The sequence below is a fragment of the Pelecanus crispus genome, chromosome 1 (genome assembly GCF_030463565.1).
Source record: "Pelecanus crispus isolate bPelCri1 chromosome 1, bPelCri1.pri, whole genome shotgun sequence".
Lineage (NCBI taxonomy): Eukaryota > Metazoa > Chordata > Aves > Pelecaniformes > Pelecanidae > Pelecanus > Pelecanus crispus.
The window spans coordinates 31524867-31550104 of record NC_134643.1 but is presented as its reverse complement, the minus strand read 5'-3'; the positions used below and the strand labels follow the sequence as shown (position 1 = coordinate 31550104).

Here is a 25238-nt window from a genome sequence, read left to right as displayed (position 1 = left end):
GATCTAAAGATTTTATATACAATATAGACCATAAACACATGTATAAATCAACATATTGAAAGAGTGTAAATACCATTTTCTAATCTTTGATTTTTTAATTAAATGTAAAATAAATACATTTAACATTTTCCCTTTTGCTGTTTTTTAAGTGTTCGGATTTTCTGAACTGGTTTAAAATATATATTGGATTTGGACCCTAAGGAGAAAAAGTTAAGAGTAATCTTCTGGGCTGTTGGTTGGAAGAGCAAGATGGGGATTACCATCTCTCTTCTCACAGGCGATATGAACTTCATATGCTCTAAGGAATTACGACAACAGGGATTCCAAATCCTTTCACAGTCTGGGTTCTCAGAAGCACCAACCATTGCTTTTGTTCCAAGTCACGCAGGGAAAGGAGAAAATCACTGACTTTCATGAAGAGCATACACATTTAAGAACTTTTGCAATGGTTGCAAACGATATGCTGCAGTCATTCTGCTACAGCATGCCAACTGTTTCAAAATATGACCTCTATGTGTCCATAATTAATATTTCCGGAATAGATTATGTAATCTGAAATTTGTGTACAAATATTACATACATATAATAAGCATTACTAAATTATTATGCAAGCCTCTTGTTTGCCAGCATGTATTTCATAGATACTTTTTTTTTTTAATGATAATCTCACCAATTTACATCTGTTAATAATTTTGCTGTTACAGTTCACAAATTCCTAGTGTGGCTAATTTTCTTCCTAAGTTAAAGATCATTTTGAATATCAGCTATTTGTGCTAGCCTACATTTGTTCACCTTTGTACTTGGATCAAACATCCATCGCAATCTCCAAAATCAGTTTATTCTTAGAAAACACATTGGAGACCTATCCGGAATATATGAACACAGGAATCATAAACCTGTTGTGTTCAAAGTGCATGTTTAAAAAAAGGGTTCTTCATGAGATAACATCAAAATTTTTATGATTTTTATCTTCATGTAGATGAAGCTCATGACAAAAGCAGTATTGACATTTCTTATTTATTCACTTTGTCAACTACAAGTGTGAGACAAAGCAAAAAATAGTAGAATCTTTACTAAGCCCATTCCAGTATCAGTCGTATTACTATTAACACATCATAAAGCAGGAGTATAACTGGAAGATTAGAGATACCAAAATGGATTATTTCTAGCCTGAAGTAATGCTTTGTGCCAGTAAGACCAAATGCTCCGTACATGTTGTCTGAACACCAGGGGCTGACACACGTTTGCTAGCCCTGCCGCTACCATCTAGACAATGTACTTGTTGCTGTGATGTAATACCTCATGAGCTTTAGCAAACAGTACACAGCTGCACACAGGAATTGAAACAAGCCACACCGTAGAGCTAAATGTAGTTGCTAGCAGAAAATTCTAGAATAGCTCAGGAGGGCTTTTACAAATCAGGACTTGAAGAGTCCCTTCAAATTTAAATTTCCCTTGGCGGTTAACTGCTGCTGCATTAGCGAATCTTGTGAAGTGAAAAGCCCTGCTGAGTTGCCTTGCATATAGTTACAGCAGCACTGAAATCCTAAACACAACTGTTAGAGTCTTTGCAAGCTCTAAGTATTTTCAAATATGTCAATTCATTCACATACAGACTAGAGAGAGATGTTATACCTGATCACCTACCACAGGTAAAGCTGCTTAAAACATACCTAAGAACAAACACACACAAAAACTTGTTAAGTGTTATAAAGGAGAAAAATGGAAACTATTTAGAATTAGACAGCTGGAATAATTATGGCAGATTTTAGAAAAGTGGGAGACATGAGCTCCTAAGCTGCAGACCACAGTGCTCCAGTTTTAAGGTAACACAGCACAGAATGAACTATTACACTGTCTAAATACTTACATAAACCTCAACACACTTTATGTGTTCACAAACTCTGTAATCTCTTCAACATCAGAAATGGCCACAGGATTACAAATGAGAATTAACCGGAAAAATAAAATTGGAAGGCCAGCTACTCAAAACCCTCTCAAAGATAACCACTGAGATAATGCCTCAAAAAGGATAGATGAAAAGGGAAATAAAGAGGAGGAAATATTCTATATGAATATTCTCAGCTGTTTCAATTATCAAAACTAAGCAGCAGCTAGACAAAGTTTCAGATACTAAGATGCACTTTTCTGCTAAATTTGGATTCAGACATTCAGAGGTCCTTTGTTTTGCTAAATCAGGGTTAACTTAGCTAACACATTTTCACAACATCATAAATTTCTCGCTGTAAAGACTCACCCCAACATTGCACCTTCCCATCACTGTCAGTATTAAAACGTATGGAATGAGGTGCCCTCTCTCTCAATTAAGCAGTAGTACTGCAGTCCTGCTGACGCACAAAAAGCACTGTCTGACCACAGGAAAGCATAAGGTTTCATGCACTAAGGGTGACAAGTGTTAAGTCAACTTATTTAAAAAATCTAGCTAACATTCAGTATTACAGTCCGGATACCATGGGATAACGTAAAGGTCAAACATTATCTTAGAAGGTCACAGGAGGCCCATGAAAGATTATTGTTCTTACAATTTCCTGGCTTTGCAAGGTATTTAAAATATGTTACAATAAACATATGTCAACTATACCAGCAGCCCCCTTCAATTCTCAAACGTGTACATGCTGTTCCTATGAAGTAGTGGTTACATTGACCTAGAACAATCTATATTCTTCACAAGTTTTACAAAGAAATCACAGCTCACAGTGGGGAAAATATAGTTAACAACAAAGTCAGCATTTCACGTTCTATGGAAGCTATTCCTATTTTAATCAGAAATCTGAAACCATCTCATCATAAGCTGTTTGGAAAAATGAAGCTAAGTCTCTAATTCTATCTCATGGATTCAGCAAAGCTATTATCAATCGAGGATATGGAATATAATTTGGAATTAAGTTTTCCCCTTTAATGTTAAACAGATGAGGCTTTGAACTCAAAAAAAGTGCAAACTAATACAAATCTGCTGTAGAAAAATACTACTCTCAGTGTCCTATAGGACATGGGAACACCCTGTGCATGATCATGCATTTAAGTGTCTTCCAACAGTATCTCTTTACTAAGGTGAAACTCAGCACCAGTTTAAAAACAGAGTGTTCTGAGGGCAAAGGGGATCTTCTGCAGACACAAACATCACAGCAGGCCTTCTGGGTGTACAGGATGCTATTATCTTTTGCCTGCTGACAATACACTTCCCTTTATATGGCAAGACCACACTTCTCTCATTACAGTTGCCCTAGTTCTTGAAACATCAAAGTTATTGTTCTGAGAATGCCACTAATTTGTCCCTTAAAGCAAACATATAAAACAACACATAACACAAGAAATATGCTCACTAGGTATCTCTTTTTTGCCTTAAGATATGCACTATTAATTACCGAAACACTAAATGGCATTATGCTATGGATCTTGGTTTTAAGTGAACTATAATTTTAAGTTTTTACCTCTACCTTTTTCCCTAGTCCAAATTTCTTCTTATATACTACTTTTTTACATTTCACAAAGATAGCATAAAAGAAGATACCTACACTACGAGGGAAAATCTGAGCTGAGTTGCTACAGCGGCTACTGCAGGCTAGATCATTCTGCTCCATGTTGGCAGAGGAGACAGGTCAAGTTCAAATCAATTTAAGTTCTATTTATGAAATAAATGAAAAAGATTCTTGTAGATTCTTTCTACATCAAGTCATTAAATTACAGCCATGACACTAAAATTTGTAGGTAACCCCTCTTTGCTTTCAGTTCTATCATATTAATTTTTTTGCCTTCATTTTAGGCGTCTTTTATACTTTATTCCTGACATATTTCTCTCCAATTTACAGTCAAAATGTTGACCCTGTCCCTTATGAATGAATCCGGTCAGACTTAATTGAAAATTTAACAAGTGAGCAAACAATTACTTGTGTACTTTTCCAGGCTCCTTTTCTCACTTGGGAACTGCTCTCCACATACATTTGCAAAGCAGTTCCCTTTACTATAGTATGTTAAACATGACCCAGTGTTCAGCCGTCTGCATGCAGACTGCCACCCACCCCACTGATTGTTTCACCATATGCATCTGCCTGAATCTACTCATTGTTTCTGCTTTAGAGAATTTACAGTCTAGTTATAAAACCTAAATGCAATCTTATCATCCTCTGTATGTTCAGCTATTAACACAACAGGCTTCCAATGCATGACTGGGTCTGTTACAAGCTGTTGTAAAGCAAATATCACAACTACATCTACAAAGTAAGACGTTTTTAGAAACTCGACTTCCGTGCTATAAAACAAATTAAAACCAGCATAATGCATATTCTAAACATTAACTGCTAATACTGACTTGTAACCTTGAAAGGGTATAGCGATTCTATTTCATATCTTAACAGTTCCATGGCTGAAATTCCATTTGATGTAGACAAACAGAATAATTCAGGTTCGAAGGGACCTCTGGGAGTCATCTACTTCAACTGCTGGCCAAAAAAGACACAACTGCAAAGCTAGATCAGGGTGTTTGGGCTTTGGCTAGTCAAGTTTTGAATACCTCCAAGGATGGAGGTTTCAGTCTCTCTGGCTAATGACTTAGCCATTCTTAGCCATTCTGTGCATTTTTTTTCCTTATATCTAGTCAGGATGCCCCTTGCCACAGTTTTGACTATTGTCTCTTGTCCCTTTGCTGTGCACCTCTGAGAAGAGTCTGACTCCGTTTCTCTGTAGCTAATCAACAGACAGATGGTTGACAACAGCAATAAGGTCCCCTCTCAGCTGAACAAATATATGTGCATGTATTTAAAGCTAAATTGTGTTCAGTTGCACTTTTCAGGAGCAGCTGATTGCACGTAAAAAACTAATGTTACATTCATGAATACAGCCTAATATAATTTCCCTAGAAAATACAGTGATGATAAGGTTAATTATCATCTTAAACCTGATAATTTGCCATTCCCTTGTTTTTGCCTTTGCTAACAGGCTGAAAAAACACAAAGCAAGGCCAAGACTGTGCTTATTACATGCAAAAATATTCATGTCCACAATATACTCAGCACAGGTCAAGACCCATGGTTTTTCTTCCAACTTCACCAATTAGATTGGAAATAAATATTTCTGATGTGTAAGCAGAATTCACTTTGTCAGCATGTGTATAGTTCATTGAAAGATTCCTAGAAATAACATTCTGCAGTTAATATTTATGGTTGCTCATAACACAACTGACTAAACTGGCTTAGGGGAAGTTATTACTGAAAGATATGAAGTCAGCTGTGGCAGTATTTAAACTATAATTTGTCCAAGAACACACTGTATGAAATACCCCATATAATAAAATACCACCTCAGTATTTCCCAGATTGTATACAAAGTAAAAGTAGCCTAACTGCACAAAAGGCTAAAATGTATTTAGATATCTTTTTGCGTAGTCAAAAACTACAGAACCAATTTCCTTTGTTTAATAGCTTATGTACAGGACTTTAAAAAAAAAAAAATTATCAAGCTTCATCGCTTAAGAAAAATTACTGCATTCTAGGTTTCAAGCATTGCTGAACCATATTACAACATCCTATATACATTTCTTTGTTAAAGCTTTCATACTATTGCAGGTAACAGAACTTATCATTGGAATACACAAGCCTTGAGGTGAACGAACTGAATATCTTTGAAAGAGAATGGTTTCATATGGAGAAGAAAGGGTAAGCTGATCTCCAGAGTTGTTCTACAAAAAAGATTTTTCATTACTCCCTCCCTTTCTAAGTATAGAACAACTTCATAATAGAAGTTGATACAGCATCTTTAGAGCCAAAATGTGTATTACTCTTGAATCATTCATGATTCAAGTACAGCAAGATCTTAATCTAGTGAGAAGTTTATCTTAAAGTGAATCTAGTATTTAATCAATTCAGCACTCCAAATTTCATCAGTTCAATGGAACCTAAGTTTAAGTACTTGATACGTATCTTCTTTACGAATCATAGTTGGTGCATTGGCTTCCTCACAAGTCCTGTACCTTCAAGGGAAAGAAATTACTTTACTTTCAACAAACTACCAGTTTGCTTTCAGTTTAACAATCCTCTAAAGCTTCAAGCTATCTGGTCAGCAAATTGAGCACACATTCAAAAATTATGGTCCATCTATACTTATAATCAAAAATACACTTGATATTTTTGTGCAAGGATAACCATATGAATACCCATGACCTTTTTTATCCTATACCATCACAGATGTTCAGTCTGAATTTACTTAAGAAGGAGGTGTCTAATCTGAATACCCTATAGTGAATGAGCATCGGAATTCCCCATTAGTTGCTGAAACAATCGCATTTCCTGCTTCTTCCAGCAATGAGATTTTGTAGACTACTTCACTGACTTGTAAAACCTTTCCTAGCTCTAGGTACCTACAAGCAATGCCAGTCATAAATAACTAGTAATTACTTCTCAGCAGTTGGAAATGTACTGAGAAAAAAATATATCAAATATTTCCCTATCAGAGTTATCAGATTTTCTTAAGGTTAAAGAAAAAAAAAGTTTAGGAAAAATATACCGTTACCTTTCTGTACATACATTGCAGCAGGCATTTATATCACCAGATTCTGCTGAAAGCAAAGCAAGTTCCTAGCATTTAAATTATAAATATTTCAAAAGGTAAAAGTGACACTTTTCTAAACCAAGGCAGGTTTCAAGCTCCTTTTGCTCAACATAACCTTTGCAGGGCAGTCAGCCATCACACTGTAAGGCAGAGAGTTACAGGATCACAGACAGCTTTCCAGTCAATCAAATCATGGCTGTAATTTCTGCAATATTTCAAGCAGCTGTCCACTTAGACCCAGGATCTCCAACGTACTATGACTGCCCATCATCAAGAACAGCAGAAAAACCTATTCTATGCTGTTGCCTTTTCTACTGAATAGAGGCAGGTAAGTTATTTCATTTGTTAGAATAGGTTTTTTCCCCCTTCTCATCTTCGGATGCCTGATCACTAAAAAGTGAAGTAAAAATAAATGAATCAAATGAATAAATAATTTTGGTTTGAGACTGAAAATTACTGTTAACAGTCCTCCTTCATAGAACATAGGTCCTCCTTACGTATTAATTAGCTGCAAACACCTTGTCTGATCATCTTACAATTTAAAGATCACAACAGAACCAGTTTTTCTCCCATCTTTCTTGCTTTCCAAAGAATCAGACATATATATATATATTTGGATGAAACTTCAAATGTAACTTGTTCTTATTATTCACATCCTAATCTAGCTGAGTTGCAACGTAACCATAGCTTGCAGTTATTCCAGCGTAAATATAGACGGGCCAGGAAGCAAAATACTTAAAACAAGGAGAACTGATCAGTAAATAATCCTGTATGAAACAGCTTTAATCTTGATGCTATTGAATTGGTACTGAGGTTGGTAAGATTGTAATTTCCCTCCACTTTCACTAGAATATGTCCTAGTGAAATTTTATGCTACTTATCTCAGCAGTAAATTCAACCAAATAACACAGACTGTGTATCTGATTTGATTATTTTTGTCAAGTCCCTCAATGCTGCATTTTAAATGAAAAGCAAAGGGTATATGCAGAAAAAAAACCCAAAACCAGAACCAACAGCAAAAGACACGGTAATAGTGATTTATAGTTTTTCCAAGTTGTACCCTTCAGCCACTATAAGAGCAACACCTCAGATGAGAACTGATGGAATTATCTTATGGATAGTCATTAATATTAAACTTTGTTCTAACTAATAGGAATTCATGTTTTAAACAGAATTTCTGACAACCACACTGATGTTGATAAATTTATTCAAGGGATGCTAACTAGAATAAAAAAACTGATTCAGGTAATGATATTCTGTTATTAAATCTCAACATTTGCTTTTAGAGACAAAATTACTGATCTTATAGCAAGATTCCAGATCCACTTATGTCCTATCAAGTACTTGATTTAGATTTCATAATTTTACCTGACATATATTGCTGTGATAGAATGACAATTTCTTCTTTTTTAATTACAAATTGGCCACATTCTGGTTGTTTATTATTATTATTATTATTACGGTTAGCTTAATGTATGTAAGCTTAATGTTTGTCTGATCAGCCTAACCTGGTAATCAATGAAGTGGTTTTTAGTAAATTTGCAATGCAGTATTCTAATGGATACTGTAATAAATATTCAACAAGCAACAATTTGTTTCTTAATTCAATATCAAGGTACTTAATTCAATAGCAAGGCTGATAAAATCAAAATCAACAAGAATATGAAGTTCTCACTGGCACCACCTAGAACAACACGGTACTCTTCCCAAACAACTAACACCTATTTCACAAATGGCCTAGGCCATCTGACTGACTTCCACATCATTAACTTTTTAGAAAATAAAATATATTTATTTCTAATTCTCCAAATTGCAATTTCATCACTAAAGAATCTGTAAGCCATAGCATTCAATCTTGTAAACTTTCTACTCATATCCATAGACTTTAAATTAAATAACCATAACTTAAACTACAACTTCTTTCCTCCACAACTGCTTGCTTTCCACAGTATTACAATAATTGCCTATTTAAACCCATCATGAGCACTTCATAATAAAACCAGGGATCACGTACGGTATCTGAAAACTTTTTTTAGAAAATGGATTTTACTTACTTTATAAATACCAGATGCAAGTCTTTCTTTCATCAACAGTATTAACACACTCATATATAGTATGATATCTACTCTAAGAATAGATTGTAACACAGATAATGAAAGTAGAACTACATATTTGATTTTTATCAGGAAAAGACATGAAGGGTTTTTTTCCTAGGTAAAAGAACAGAATAGGAAAAGATTTTCTGAGGTCACTGAGGCACAGAAAGTAAAGTGATTATTTAGCTTCTATGTCAGCACAACCTCCTTTGCAGTGTCCTACCTGCCAGAAGACAGATGACTTGGTACAGGGACCTAAGTACAAACAAAAATAGACTAGAAATTGGAAGACTTAAGAAGGTCAGGCAGAGGTATTCGTAAAATGTTGTACAGTACTTCAGTCAGAAAGAAGCTTTCTTAAAAATAATGCAAGAACCATTAAATATCTATTTATGTTACATCTATCAGAATTTAGCAGGAAGTCTTTTCATAATTACAACTACTGATTCAAATTCAAGGCAGTTCCTTCAGTAAGTACCTTCTTACTGATTTTTATTTTAGTAGGCTAGTCTTATTAATGAAATTCCAATTAGTGCTGTTTTATGAAAAATATGTGTTCACTTTGCACCATTTGAGAACTCTTTTGTTTCCATCAGCTGAACAGGACCACATTCCTTCAAAATTTGGATTATTCAGATTTGTGTGAATAGGCTGAAACTTGTTGAAACATCACATAAAATCATCATGGCAACTATCTTTTCCAGTTCTCATTTCTGAACAGATGTCAGCAAGGGATACAGCAGCAGAGACAACCTCACGCACACACAGTACTTCGATTCTTCCTCCAGAGTGTTGATTTGCACTGGATTTTTCAGAGCTCAAACACTTATAACCTTACACAAAAATACTAAGCAGTTACCAAAAGTAAGGGAGCTTGCTGCAAGGCCTGAACATAATCTTATAGTCAAAGGAAGCAGTGACACAAGCTACTTAATATCCTTCATCAGGATAAGAGATAGGAAGTAAGCTTTTTTAAATATCAAGTAATTTTCTATGTAAAAAGTTGGGTTTGTACTTAAAGCCATTATGCTTTTATATAAGAACGCACAAGAAGCTGACAAAATACATTTATTTCCTTATTATTATAGCTGACCTTTAAAAACATTTTTAAATATACTGCCTGTTTTCATTTAGCTATTATAGTACAAAACTTTAGAAGCATGTTACCATTCAGAAAGTACAGAAAACCAGCATTGGTTCTCAATCTTTTTCCAGATTACACTAGCATAGCTACTTTTATTTAATGCATAAGCACACATTCTAAATTAGAAATGGAGGGACACCTGGCAACCTACCCAGCAAGTAGGTTCCCGCTCTCAGTCACACCTTGGAGAAGGTGTTCTCTCTATTACAGAAGTAACATAACCACCAACAGCTAAAATTAGTATCTCTGAATATTTACAGCCTTGAAATTTCATCATTCAAAACCTTATTTTTACTGCAGTTGTCGTTAACTCCTTTATTAAAAACGTATTAACAGTGTAAAGAACAAGACAATGTCCAAACTTCTATTTATCTAAAAAAATATTTTAAATGCCTCAATTAATAGTGTTGTGTCTTCATTTCAAAAGCTTACTTAAATTTTGTCATATCAATAAAATACCCATTCTAGATACATGTGCTGATTTTGCAGTCTTCTACATGTTGCAACAACTTTTTTCTACATTAAGACAGGAATTTTGGAATAAAAAGAGGCCAAGATTTTACATTCAGGATAGAAGGTTTTCAGTACAGACACGCAAAATGAATTCTAGAGCTATAAAGCACTCTTTGACAACATCTTTTTACAGCACCACCTGCATTTGTACATAGTAAAAACTAAATTACGTATGGGTAAGTTGGCAAAAAAGTCCATTAATACTCAACAGAAGAGCACTATATCCATTAGTACCAGGAAGTGCAGTTGCAGTATGTATTCCCAAGGACCTGCATGAGCTGTACAGCCCGCGCTGTGATGCATACTGCTGCAGCTACAATGCTGTTGGCATTCAAACTTTACAGAGTAAAACCAGCTGGGAGAAGCCTAGTCATCCTATAACTCATTCTGCAATATCTGATAAAGGTCTGCATAACTGTTGGGATGTACCTCAGCAGAGCTTTTACAAAACAAAATGCCTGTTTCACCACAAAAGTTATCGAAAGATCAAGGTCCGCCTGGCAAAAATATGCATTCATTTATCTCTTAAAGATGACCTCATGTGCCACATCACTACATTCTGTCTTTGAAGATAAATTAATGCATTTCCAAAACGAAGAAAATAACACATTTTTTGGCATCTGTTTAAGAGATGCAAAGGTAGCACTCTGGAAGACGTAATAATGGAAATAATTTATTGGAAAAATATTCCTGTTTTGATTTTTAATTTATTAAGTCCCAGTAATATAGCAGTATCCAAATTAAGCACTCAAGCAAGTGATCAAATTAAGGATGATATTAATTTCCCTTAGTTCTGAATCAACTTGAAATTGTGAGTTCCAAAGTTATAACATGTGACATTGAGCTCTCTTAATTCTGGTATCAACAAGGATGAGTTCAAACTAAAAGGAAAAACGTTAACTTAAAACATCTTCTAAAAAGCTGAGATAAGATTTAACTATTTGTAAAACACCAAACTGGGAGTAAACAAATCATTCTTTCCTACCAACTTATTCTCTCCATTGGTTTTATCTGGCTCTAATTTTATACTTTTAAGGACTAATGCCACTCTAAATATTATGTCTAGAACCAGGTATGTGTGCACACACAGAGGCTCATTTCACAGCTGTGGTTGTGATGCACAGTCACATCTACATCAGGTGCAGAGACAGGGATGTCAGAGACACAACACATGTTTCCATAAACAGGCAGCATTCATTTAATACCTTAACCAGGTATAAACACCATCAAGTGCTTGGGGACAGGGTGCTCATTTGTAATCAAAATCAGCAAATAACAAAAATATATATGTTCATCAAGAGAGGAAAAACTTTTGGATCTGCAAGCAGTAGTATCACAAGCATAATCACAGGCTGATTGGTCCTCTCTTGGGGCATCCAGGGCCACCAAGACTAACTCATCTCTTTGCTCCAAGGTTTGGCTGTTGGCCATCTACTTACACTGGACTTTGGGATCTCGACACTCCCTTTTAAGAGTTGTGATAGAAACAGCACCCATCCAGAATGACATGGTATTGCTGATGGTATGAAGAAAGCAAAGAACTCGGATGGCCCTGGTCAAGATACCATGAAGGAATATTCCACCTCAGCTCTTGTTCTGCAAAAGACCACCCCACCCACAACCTCATAGCTATTTTCTACTATGACTTGGCAAAGAGGAGACAGTGGATAAACGTTAAGCAGCCAAGTAGGATATGAAAGAAGGTTTACATATCCATCTGCCTGTCTCAGTCACACCCACACTTTCTCATCTGAATTTCTGACAGGAAAAGAAAAAGCAGCAGCTGATGGGAGACTGGTCTTCCCTAAATGCCTCGCCTTGCCTAAATCAGCCAAATCCTCTAAGTACCACCAAGTAAAATTCATTCATATACATAGGATATCTATTCACTAGTGAGTTACAGAAATCATAGGTAAACAATCAAAATGAAAAGGATAAAAATATTAACCCGTTTACACAATAAAAACCTCATGTACCAAAAGTTAAGTCTCAAACAACTCACATGGGTACAAAATCACATCCAGATACTATATCCTCCAAGTCTTTACAACACAATTAAAATCTTTACATTACAATAAGCTAGTAGGCCAAAGCTGCAGTATCATGAAGTCCTTAACAACTTAAAAGTTGTAACTGATATATAAAATATCCTTCAATATTTTCATATAAAAAATATTCAATAGATTATTTTTACATTGCTTAACTTCCTTTGTATTGTTCTTAAAATGCTTTTTGAATTCTCTAGTCTGATTATTCAGTGTACTTCCCCAAAGATTAAGAAAAACCTCAGTACAATGCATAAATACAATGTGACTTCTTCCATGTGGGTGTACATAAGGTCCACCAATAATAGGCAAAATCTTCAAACATACGAAAAAAACACCGTATCTAAAATGTTAGTTATCATGCCCAAACATACAGCAAAATGAAAGCAATCAATGCAAATGGCTTAGATGGTACCACAAACCTTCAAAAAGTATAATAAGAATGAAACTATTCATTCTGTTTTCTGATCAGACAATATGCTCATCTTCTGTTCAGTCTATTAATTACTAATCAGTTACATTCACTGTTTTAAACAATCACCAGAGCATGACTGGGGCAGAGGGACGCACACACAAGCAGAATCAAATTTTACAAGCAGACATTAAGTGACCTGAAATTGGAGTCCTTTTGCAATATTAGGTGTTGCAAACTTGAATAAATTCATTATTTGTAGCTACACCATTTACAGAAAGTCCTGCATGCCAGACAATAAGACAGACCATAAAGTAAATTTTAAGTTTCTAACAAAACTTGAGAGAGCTTGCTTTAAGAGCTGGTAGTGAAATTTGTCATACAAATTACCACTACAGTAAAGAGGTAGGCAAAAAAATGGGACAATTAGAAGAGATATATGACAAAAAGGAAGCCAGATAATACAGCTTCCAAAGACACTTGTTATAATCTACATATTGTGCATTTCACTTACAAAACTAAAACCTTAAGCTTAAACTATCCAAGCATATAGTATGAGTATGTATTATATCATGGTCTCAGTTATGCACACTTTCACATTCCATTTATGTATTACTTTAAGGCTGAAATGGAGTTTCTGTCCTCTGTTAGTCTTGAATATTTCCAACAGCGAAACACTGCCACCTTTTGGCTTGATACATAGACCTCCCCATTATAATTTTAAAACCTTTTTTTTTTTTTTTTTGGGCTACATTTGTCCTTTATGGAGACGATTGAATTCTTGTGATCTTATTTAAAATTTTATTCCATAGCCAGATTTCTCCAAGAAAAAAAGTTAGTATTAATTGGTAAAGAAACACTGTTTTTCTCACAAATATGAGTGCATAGCCAAACAACTTAAAAAGTGTACTCCATTAAGCCACATAACGTTTTATCTATTTTCTCTCTTTCTCACCCAGCTCTTTTTTCTTGGCAGTTTTGGTACACAAATATACTGTATCACATAATATCTTACACGGCATTCCTTTCAAGTAAAAAATTGGTAATGCATTCTTTCAACATCTGAGTTTTGGAAACGTATTATAAGAATAAAAATAACGCATTATTAAAAAAATTATGTTCCTTGTTCATATATATACTTGCAGTATTCTAGATTAAACACTGATGGTTCAACATTTATATAAGCATGTATTGAAATGTATGCAAAATTACTTACACCAATGACACAATGTCCCCACGTTGTACATCATAATTTCGAATACTCCAGTGGTTTAAGAGCACTACGTCAGATGCTTGTCTTCCCCCAGGATTCAAAGAAGGCTGAGAGAGGAGGAAATAAAACCAGCTTTAGATCTACATTTCCTTTATGAATCTTCCACCTAACTCTCATTCCATCAACAGGTGAAATCCATTAAAATCAGTAAAAATGTACCCAATTACTCTAAGAGGACCAAGAATCTGTTGTATTCCGGGAAATATATTTCTTTATTAAATGCTATGTTAAATGTCATTAATTTATAGCAACTTGCAGATCACATCTTTCAATGCACTATTGTACGCAAATTAAATTACACAGGATACATACTTATGACAAGCCTGATGAAAAGAAGTGATTGCCTTTACTGCATATGATTTAACATTAAAACAAAAGAGAACCAAGAACAGTAAATCGCAGAAAAAGCAAACTTTCTGCAGGCACCTTACTGCTTATACAAGCATAATGCACTAAAAATGAAATACATACTTGTAACAATACTAATTTCAGCACTTTTTGTAAAGGGAAAAAACAAACCCTACACCCACAGCATATACTGACGCTGCCAGTCAATGCGGACCTTCCATAACAGGATACAAAGAAGCATGAACTCTCACAGAACCATACAGTGAAATGACACTGTTCACTAACCTCAACATTAAAAAAACCACAAGTAATTACTTAGTACAGAGTATCAGGAGGTACATAGAACTGCACATAATTATTTTGCGTGACATGGTACAAAACCAGGGTACCTGGTTAATGCTGGCTCTGAGTTAACCCATCAGAAACGGCAGAGGAAGGAAGTAGCCCATCACAGTACGGTCTTCACTGGTTTTTGCAGGCATCATTTCAATGCAAATACTCTTCTTATTAGACAGAAAGTATTTAAGAGTAAACCAGACTAGAGTCTTTTAATAGCTTATTTCTCAATAAGCTTTTTCAGACTCTTCAAATACAATTACGGTATCTCCAAGTTGGCCAGCAGATGACCTCTAATTTAGACTCCAGTTAGGTGATATATTTAATAAAGCAGAGTATTGAGACTGGGCAGCCCCTCATTTATCAGTATGATAGCTGCAATATTTGCTAAAATTTGATTTTTTGTAGAAGAGGTTTTCAGTGTTCACTTTACAGTATAACTTGGTCTGCCACATGTAGCACCAGGCATTCACTTCTCAGATTCCCCTCCCTGGACTGACTGTACCTTTGATGAGCAAACCAATCCGGGTATAGGACTGAAATCAACTATTCTCAACACAAGTAATTACACAGTGCTAAATTTCATTGTATTTTTATTCAGTAAAACTATGCTCCCAAAAATAAATACTAAGTATCCATCCTAGTTTAACTTTAAAAGCTATTTAGAAGTCCTGATTTCTCTTTACTACAGTTTCTTTAATCAGCTTTTCTTTGCTAGCCGGATCAGTTGATAAAGACCTTTCTCAAATGGGACTTATGAAAAACTAGCTTTTTAATGTGCAAGAAAAAGTAATGTGCTGGGGTCCTGAGTAGGTGTAATTCACATGAACAGTACAGAATATGATAGTTCAAAAGAATAAATGGGGGGGGGGGGGGGGCAGGGGAATGACACGATATGTTTAGCTAAACAGCAAACAAGCCTAGTTATATTTTGAGCTGTGGATTATAGGACAAATTTCTAGTCAAGTAAGTCTGCAGATCAAAGCGGATCATATTAAAATCCACAGAAATATGGCTGTAAGTACATTAACACTCATCATTATTTTATTTACTAGAGTCTATGCATTGCAAGAGCTAGATAAATGAAAACTAGAAGCCAATGACGAGATATTTGATCATTATTTTTTTAATCAGGATTATCCAGAACCATTTTCTACCTTCATAGCATCTTCCACCAAAGGAAAGTACCTTTACATACAAATTCTTTACATACAAATTCATAAACAATTCACAGTCATATTCATTTTACCACATGGAGGCACATACAGGCCAGAAGCGAAGAATGCTACCAGACATTGGGCAAAGAAGCAGATCTTAGAAAGTGGGAATCATGCATATCGTATATTCTCACAAAGTAGACTGCTTGGTACTACAAAGTATCTACCTTAAACGGCCAAAGGAGGTCAAAACAAATGGAAATTTTAAACCCATTGCTCCAAGAGATAATGTATTTCACAGCTGATACTTACAGAAGATTTACATGAGTGTTCACAAACTTTTCCTTGCAACTAAATCTGTATCAACTTAATCTTACAGGGAAATACACCAGATAGTTACAGTATTGCCCTAGCTGCATTATCCCTGTTGACTCATACTGTTTTCTCTATTTAAACAAAGGAAATGCTTTAGAGTTTAAATACATTTAGATATTGCATAATCTTTTTAACCTAAAGCACTCTAAATGTAATACCATATTCCTTTCTATTTTAAACAATACATTGCTCATGTGGTTTTGACATACAGAATGGATATCCAACTTATTACACATTAGAAATCTGTTTGAGAAATACAACAATGTAGAATATTTTTTTTTCTTTCCCACAAAACAACCTGATATATTCAATATGTACAGACAAAAATACTACTGTGGTAGAAGAAATGTAACGAAAACTAGGAGACAACTTTCATTTTACATGAACAATTACAGTTTTCCATTTAAAAAAATCTAAATCTTTCAGCAAGCCTTTCTCTAGCCTGAATAACATAAATTGTGATTCCACAACAAAAAGTATAGAAAGAATTTAATGCAATGTGTTCAGAGACAACTTATTCCCCATGACATTTTTACTAGTAGTAAGGTCTCAGGTCTAGCAAAACAAAAATACAACTTCTGAAAAAGTAGTCAACAAATAGGCTCACAAGGGCTTTTTATTTTTATAAGAAACAAAATAATAGAGGGGCTTCTTCCTTCCTCTAGCTTGAAGCATTGTAACTTGTTTGCCCAAGTTCTTGGCATAATAGCCTGCTACAAATGAGACACACAGGTCTTAATTTAGAAGTGTGTTGCAGAAGTCACAAAACATTCACTCTTTCCAATTACTAACTAATGTAATGCTAAAAGCATGCAAATTGAGATTCCCAGCCATATGATGAAGCCTCACAGGACATGAGGTTCTGTAAGTAGGAGGGTAAAAGCATGCCCTTTTACTATAAATAATGATTAACTTGATAGTTGTTATGCAGCTAGTGAATACCAGAAGGTCACAACTTATTTGCTTATAGCTTGGGGAACAGAAAGAATATTCACATGAGCTCACAGGCTTAGGTACAGTAATCCTAATAATAAAGTTAGGAGAAACTGCCACAGAATAATTACAACTGCTATCATGCATAATGGCACAGAACATTCAGTAATGTTTACTGCTGAAACAAGAGTGCTTCATCAGAGATCGCTGCCCAGGCTACTTGCTATAATCCTTGGTATTAAACTGTTTGCGACAGAACTTCCATATAAAGTTGCGCATATGCTGTCATCTTCCATCTTACTTGAAAACAGTCCGTTTGGTTTAATGAATTTACAAATTTATATATCCATGGGGGGTTCCCTTTTCCACATCATTATGTATGAAGAGTTCGTAATAGACAAGCAATGAAACTCAATAGGAAAAAAACATAGATGGATATCAAGATGTAAAAAAGATGTCCATATGATAACAAACGTGTTGAAGTATACATCCAGCATTACAAGAGGAGTCACAAAAAATCCACAACAGCCAATTATTACCAGTTATTTGTGTCACATTCAATGCTGTAAACAGATTACAACTCACCTGAAACACACTATTAACAAAATGCTACATGAGCACATCAATCTGTAAAATCCTAAGCAATAAAAACCACCTCATATGAGGATTCAAAAAACAGTAATTTTGGAAAGAAAAAAGAAGGTAATGAAACAATTAAAAAGATGTTGAAATTATAAAGTGCAATAGTTCACTGTTATTCCCTATAGGTTAGAGTTAATACTCATATACACTAAAGTCAGCACAAGTGAAAGAATTATGACAGGTCGCTGAAGGCACTGTAGAAACACAAAATCAGCTTGAGACAATGAAATGCATGAAGTCTGTATTAATTGACTGGGAATAAATCAGAAAACTTGTATTTTTATTAGAACCTTATGCAGCGTGCTTGCCAGGGTGTCAGAAAAAAGTATTACCATCATCAGTAACTATGAACCAGCAGTAAGGCTGGTCCAAAACAAAAACAGCAAGGGCAGAGGGAAAGAGAGAGAGCGCAACAGAGAGCATGAAGAGGAGAGCGAGCGTAACATAAAGAGATGTATTCCTTGCTTCCTGTAAGAACTTTTAATTTCAGGCTTGTGCTGGTTTTGGCTGGGATAGAGTTCGTTTTCTTCATAGCAGCTAGTATGGAGCGATGTTTTGGATTTGTGTTGGAAACAGTGTTGATAATACAGAGATGTTTTCGTTATTGCTGAGCAGTGCTTACGCAGAGTCAAGGCCTTTTCTGCTTCTCAACCCACCCCACCAGTGAGTAGGCTGGGGGTGCACAAGAAGTTGGGAGGGGACACAGCCGGGACAGCTGACCCCAGCTGACCAAAGGGATATGCCAGACCAGATGATGTCATGCTCAGCATATAAATCCGGGGGAACAAGGGGGACATTCAGAGTTACGGCATTTGTCTTCCCAAGTAACTGTTACAGGTGATGGAGCCCTGCTTTCCTGGAGATGGCTGAACATCTGCCTGCCGACGGGAAGTAGTGAATGAATTCCTTGTTTTGCTTTGCTTGCGTGCACGGCTTTTGCTTTACCTGTTAAACTGTCTTTATCTCAACCCATGAGTTTTCTCACTTTTACCTTTCCGATTCTCTCCCCCATCCCACTGTGGGGGGAGTGAGTGAGCGGCTGTGTGGTGCGTAGTTGCCGGCTGGAGTTAAACCACGACAAGGCTCAGCAGGAGCCACAATGATGAGTACACAAAGCCAGCCAGATGTTTCAGACATCTGTTACAAACAAATTCTGGGGAATCATACCATGATATCTTCAAATTGAGAGAATAAGGTATCATTGGAAGCATGCGATTGATGGATATATGACTACATGCTGACTGAACTTCATTCTCCCTTGTACCCATAGCTTTCAGATACATTCAACATAGATCACTCTTCAGAGAACACAGTAAGTAGATGGAATTGCAATGCAATGACCGGTGCTCCTGCAAGCTGCTCTGCAAGAGAGGGATATATTTCTTATAATTATGTCCCTGTCAGACTTGGTTACGTGCCTAATAAATCTTGGCAAGGAAATTAGTATCTTATTAAAAGCACTAGGAAGTTTTCTTTTTTTCGTAGTCTGGAAAACATCCGTAGGCATAGAAGTTTAAAACAAACTTCTGTTTCAGTGCTACAGTCCAGAATAAAACCAGAGAGAGAATTTTACAGACACTGAGATGTCAGTAAAATTAGAAATGTCAGCTTTCAAGCTACCCATACTTCAATCAACAGAGGGAATGTTTAGTCAACAGACACAACAAGGGAAGAGCTTACATTTTAATCACCCACTGAATATATATATTGCTTTCCCTAGCCACTGTGAAGAGTGCATATCCTTCTTTGTCAGATTGAATAAATCTGAGCAAATAACTGCAGTGTTTTTCAAATCTTCCATGGATAAACCACAGTTAACTATATGCCCTTCAAGTGAGTACAGAAGCAACACTCCAAAACAATACCAGAGCACTCCCTTTACACTGGAGACTTTGACTTCAAAGGAAACATAAAACTGAGGTCCTGACCAGAGGGGCTCAACAGACTTTGGAGTAGGGAAATCTAGAAAATTTCTTTCAAGCTACTGAGGTAAAACTATCCAAACAAGAATGAATGTCAAACAGAACATTATGTCACAGACAGAAAAGACCAAACAATGGAAGGCTAAAAAATCCAACCCCTCAAAAATTAAATGCTTAGGTCATGCTCACTAGTAACCAAAAAAACCCAAAACCAAAAAAGAAACCCACCCACAAAAAACCCCACCAAAACCATAAAATTAAAGATGCATCTGTATCTTGAATGGTGCATGTGGCTCTAGATCCCAACAGAGGCAAAAAATGGGGAGATGGAAAATGGGTGAGTTGTATTCATCTGGCTGATTTTGTATTTATATACGTGCTGTGTTACGTACTTGAATTTCTCCTGTTTGAAGATAGTAAAAAGAGAATGAAACTCTTTTTCCCAGTTTCCCATTCCTCTCCTCCTTTCTAGAGCAAATTTCTGGCTCTGCAACTGTAAGCCCCGAGATTCTCCTACCTTTGATTGGTCATCAATGATATTCAGAATAACATTCATGAAAAGGGCAAAGGTAACTTATGTTACACCTAACTTCTGGTCATAGGCTGTAGAATTACTGGAGTGCAATGATTTTACTTTGGTCCCTATTGTCGATGTGAGAGCTGCCTTCTAGACCAGGTAAGGTTTCTTGACAGAGGACTCTTGACAGAGGTTAATCACCCCATGCCTTTCCACAGAATTAAACATAAATCAGCCAAGCCCAGGTTCTACCCAAGTTTTTTCTGTGTGCATGCTGCACAATTCAAACTTCAGCAGCTGGTCTTGATTGCTGTGAAACCTCTCTTCAAGGTTCTGAGCTTACTCACATAATCAGAAAAGAGGGCTTGGCATCTTGAGAATCAAATCCTTAGTCTCTGCTAATTGGAATGTTGCAACATTGGAACAAAATAAATTATAGTTATCATTGGTGATGCACAGCAATAGGCAGTGCATATGATTTAAAATGCAAAGTAACAATACAAAAATTGGCTAACTACATTACAACATATTTTTCAAGTCCCAGTAATAGAGAAAACAAAGTAGCTGTTCACTACCATGAGTATTTATCTTCTAAATGTTACACAGCCTATTTATATTTATTTGCTTACACTGCATAAACATTCAGTATAACCAAAGTAAAAACAGTGAACTGATACTTACTTCCTGGTAAGCATAGGTATTCATATTAGGTTCAGGCCATTTTCAGTATTCTTCACTGAAATGGTGCCATACTTGTTCATCAGTAAGAGCAAATATAGCAAGAACCAGTTTTGCCTTACAATTACTGTAACACAGCTACTAAAAATTAATAAAACCTCTTTGTGAGTCATCAATTCAATCCCAAGAGACAAAAAGTAGTGCTCAAAAAAGAAAACTTTAAGTGACTAGGAAGAGATCAAAAATACGTACCTTTATCACTATTTATCTATATATTTTTCTTTTACTGAGACAGAATTTTGGCATGTTTTGTTCTTAAAAGCTTTTCTTTTCACATCATAAAGGTATTTGTTTAACAAAGTCAAAATTAAACTATTCTGGACTATAATGTGGTCATTTAATAACAGTTGAGAAAAAGATTTTTTTCCACCTTGCTATTGTCAGTGGACAGCCACTTTTTAATCTCCTGATACACAAAAGGCATTTCCAACAATACCTGCATTGATGCTCCTTCCACCCTTGCTACACAGGCAACTCTATCCAGGAAAGTCACCGTTACCGGAACAGCAACAAAGAAACCTTTAAAAAAGGCTTTAATGTATCTCTTCCCCAAACCTTGAGCCTGTGCCATAATCTGAAAAAGATGAAGAAAATGGGAAAAAAAAGTTGTTATAAAACAAATTTTAAGTAACAACAACATTGTAGCAATCCAACACGGAGCAGTTAAGAATAAGATAATTACATTATCTGTTAGGGTCTCCCAATATCCACAGTAAAAAAAAATGAACCCGTACATGAGAATGAAAAAGAAAGAAATCTTCATCAGAATTTAAAAGTCTACCCTACAGAAGAGAGCTTGATACTTGACATTTACCCTTTAGCTAATTTGACCATTTCTTGCGATCCTGTGCTATCAGAAGTACTTGATAAAAATGACTCAATGATAACAGTTCAGCTAAGCAAGAAGCAAACTGATATAACCAGACAAAATCTAATTATGTACTTCTGAAAAAAAAAAAAAAAAAAAAAAAAACAACCCATCAACTAGATTGAAATAACCAATTACACAGCCTTCAGTTGGAGTTTACAACCAAAATCTGGTCACCAGCAGTGTTCCTCAGGGTTCATTTCTAGGGCCAGTTCTGTTCAATATCAACAATCTAGATACAGGAGTTGAATGCACCATTAGCAAGTTTGCTCATGACACCAAACTGGGAGGTGCTGTTGACTCTCTTGAGGAACAACAGGCCTTGCAAGAGGGATCTAGCACTGGGCTGTGATTAGTGGGATGAAATTTAACAAGTCCAAATGCCAGATTCTGCACCTAGGATGTAGTAATGCTGGGCACAGGTATAAATTGGGAGAGGAGTGGCTGGAGAGCAGCCCTGCAGAAAGGGATCTGGGGGTGCCGGTCGACAGCAGGCTCAATACGAGTCAGCAGCGTGCCCTGGCAGCCAAGGGGGCAAACCGCATCCTGGGGGGCATCAAACACAGCATAACCAGCCAGCCAAAAGAGGGGATTATCCCGCTGTACTCAGCACTGGTGCGGCCTCACCTTGAATACTGTCTGCAGTTCTGGGCACTGCAATTTAAGAAGGATGTGAAGGTACTCGAATGCATCCAGAGGAGGGCAGCAAAGCTGGTGAAAGGGCTGGGAGGCATCTCCTGTGAGGAGGGGCTAAGGACTTTGGGCTTGTCTAGTTTGGAGAAAAGGAGGCTGAGGTGCGACCTCATTGCTCGCTACAGCTTCCTAAGGAGGGGAAGCAGAGAGGGAGGTGCTGATCTCTTCTCCCTGGTATCCAGTGACAGGACACGTGGGAATGGTTCAAAGCTGCACCAGGGGAGGTTTAGACTGGACATTAGGAAACCCTTCTTTACCGACAGGGTGGTCAGACACTGGAACAGGCTTCCTAGAGAGGTGGTCAGTGCCCCAAGCCTGTCAGTGTTTAAGAGGCATTTGGACAGTGCCCTTAATAACATGCTTTAACTTTCGGTCATCCCTGAAGTGGTCAGGCAGTTGGACTAGATGATCGTTGTAGGTCCCTTCCAACTGAAAATACTCTATTTATTCTATTCTAAAATTCTGTAAATAATTTTCTCTATATACACTGGTAATTATTAATTCATGACACTCAAAGATGGATAATGTTATGTAAGGAAAAGCTGACTATTTGCAACACATTACCATTTCTTTATTAAGTATTTTCACACATAGATATGCACAAATGCATCACTTCCACACTTGTGGTAACTGCAAACATGTAAAATCAATTCAAATTTTCACGTATATCATAGGGACACATGGTAACACGACTCCTTGTTCACTACTACATCAGAAAGTTAGAAGCATATTGGCAGGCTAGGCAGCTAAGTAATGACACATGGGATATTCCACTCCAACTCACCATTTATTATTCTGTCTCCCATCTATTTATTTAGCCCTGAACCACTGAACATTCTTTAAAAATAGGTACAAAGTACACTGAAATACAAGTTGTTTCATTGTATTACCTCTGAAAAGCAAGCTGAGTACCCAGGTACTGCTGCAAAGGTACAAGACGTATTTTACGTAACATCAGTTTCATTATAAGTAATGCTGTCCTTCACCTATTGGAAAATCCAATTTAAACTGTTGTTTCCACCTAATGAATCCCCCTACACAAGATGAGTTTGTGGAGTCCCTGCTCCCTCTATCACATCCTAACTCCAACAGACAGTAATAGAAGGAGAAAACAGACTGTGCCCTGAACTGTGGAGTTTTTCAGTGTGTTTATATTCAAGAACACAGAATTATTTTTCAACCAAAGTAATGGAAAACATAAATACATGCAGTTTCATTCAACCCTCTTACAAATAGACTATTTAGAATTTCACTATTGTGAAACCATTTTTTCTCTGTTGCATTTTCAGAAATATGGAAGTGATGAACTATCTGTATGTAAAATACAAACTCAAATCACTCTGATGAAATAGTATTGAAAGCAGTATTTCCGTCACAGATATGGCTACTTAATTCCATACAGGATTACATTTAAGAGAGGAAACCCAGTTCTACAAAGTAAGCCATCAGCATATTCTTCAGTAAAATTCTTTATAGATATTAATAGCTTTGCAATGACAAGATCTGTCTTCTACAAGACAGGAACATCTCTACTACTACTTCTGACATTCACCTTCACAAAGTTTTAAATCTCTTTTACTTTTTTTTTTTTTAAAGTGGAAATACTTCACCATCATCTATAACTCTTGCTCATAACACAAGTTTAATTAGTAAAAAGACTAGATGTACTTAATGCTTGTAATTCGATTATATTTTCTTTCCGCACATTTCATGAAAAGATTTTCAATTTGCATCAACAGCTTTCACAAAGAATCTAAAATAGGTTGTGAAACAGAAAACCTCATCAATTCAAGACAAATGTTAAAATGCTTTACTTTCAGCTTATCGTTTAAGAACTCCTTATTGGAACCAATCCACCAAAAGAGACTATTGCCTCAGCTGGCACAGATTTACCTTTTATTCTACATAAAAACAGAATCTCTCAAAATCAGGTTTTTGTCTACCATTTAACAAACTGTACCATTTTACATAACTCAACACCTTTCTCTCAACCCACTGATTCTGAACTTTGCCTCTCGAGTTTTCTGGTTGGAATTCTACTCCTCTGCTATGAGGTTTGGCGTATCTCAGGACTTTTCCACTCCAACAGCAATGTCAGCCTCAAAACACAGTTTTGAGACCTTGCCCACAAACATGTCCACCATGCTCTCTACAGTCACTCTTTGAGCTGAAAGACATTGCCTGACATGTATCACAATATGACTGATTTATGATTTTTTTTTAAGAAATCAGATGAATTTACTTACTCTTTAAATTCCTCATAGTTAAACGTATTTTTCATTAATAATGAAGCGTGAATGATCACCCATTCCCTTCTACTAAATCCATTGACAGATCTTGTTATAAACTTCTTGCAAAAGCCCCATGCTGGTATCTACAGAAAAATCTAGTATCTGAAGAAAAGTAATTGGTCAGACAATCCACAGGAGACCAACCATATGCTCCTGGAATTACAAGCTAATTAATAGTGACACAGAATCTAGCAACCAGGTTAAAACAGTTAAGACAAAATGCTACATTCTGAGTACCTCACTTGGCCAAGGCAACACCGGGAGTATCAAGCAGCTGTGGACAAAGCTGAGAGTTCAGGTCCTACTTTTGTGCATAGACACATGCAGTATTACAAGGCACAGTATGAATAAATATGAGGGGGAAAACACCAG

The 25238-nt window shown here is 36.2% G+C and overlaps 1 protein-coding gene across 2 annotated transcripts in view; it reads right to left on the bottom strand.

Annotated features, from left to right (window-relative positions):
- Positions 1-21585, bottom strand: part of IMMP2L (inner mitochondrial membrane peptidase subunit 2) — a 477239-nt gene extending 455654 nt beyond the window's left edge. For both annotated transcript variants that reach the window (XM_075727618.1, XM_075727619.1), the window contains exons 1-2: positions 21451-21585; positions 13990-14093 (exon numbers count right to left, since the gene is read on the bottom strand). In XM_075727618.1, the coding sequence (XP_075583733.1) occupies positions 13990-14093; positions 21451-21585 (239 nt within the window). The remainder of the gene's footprint in view (positions 1-13989; positions 14094-21450) is intronic.
- Positions 21586-25238: the final 3653 nt, after the last annotated feature.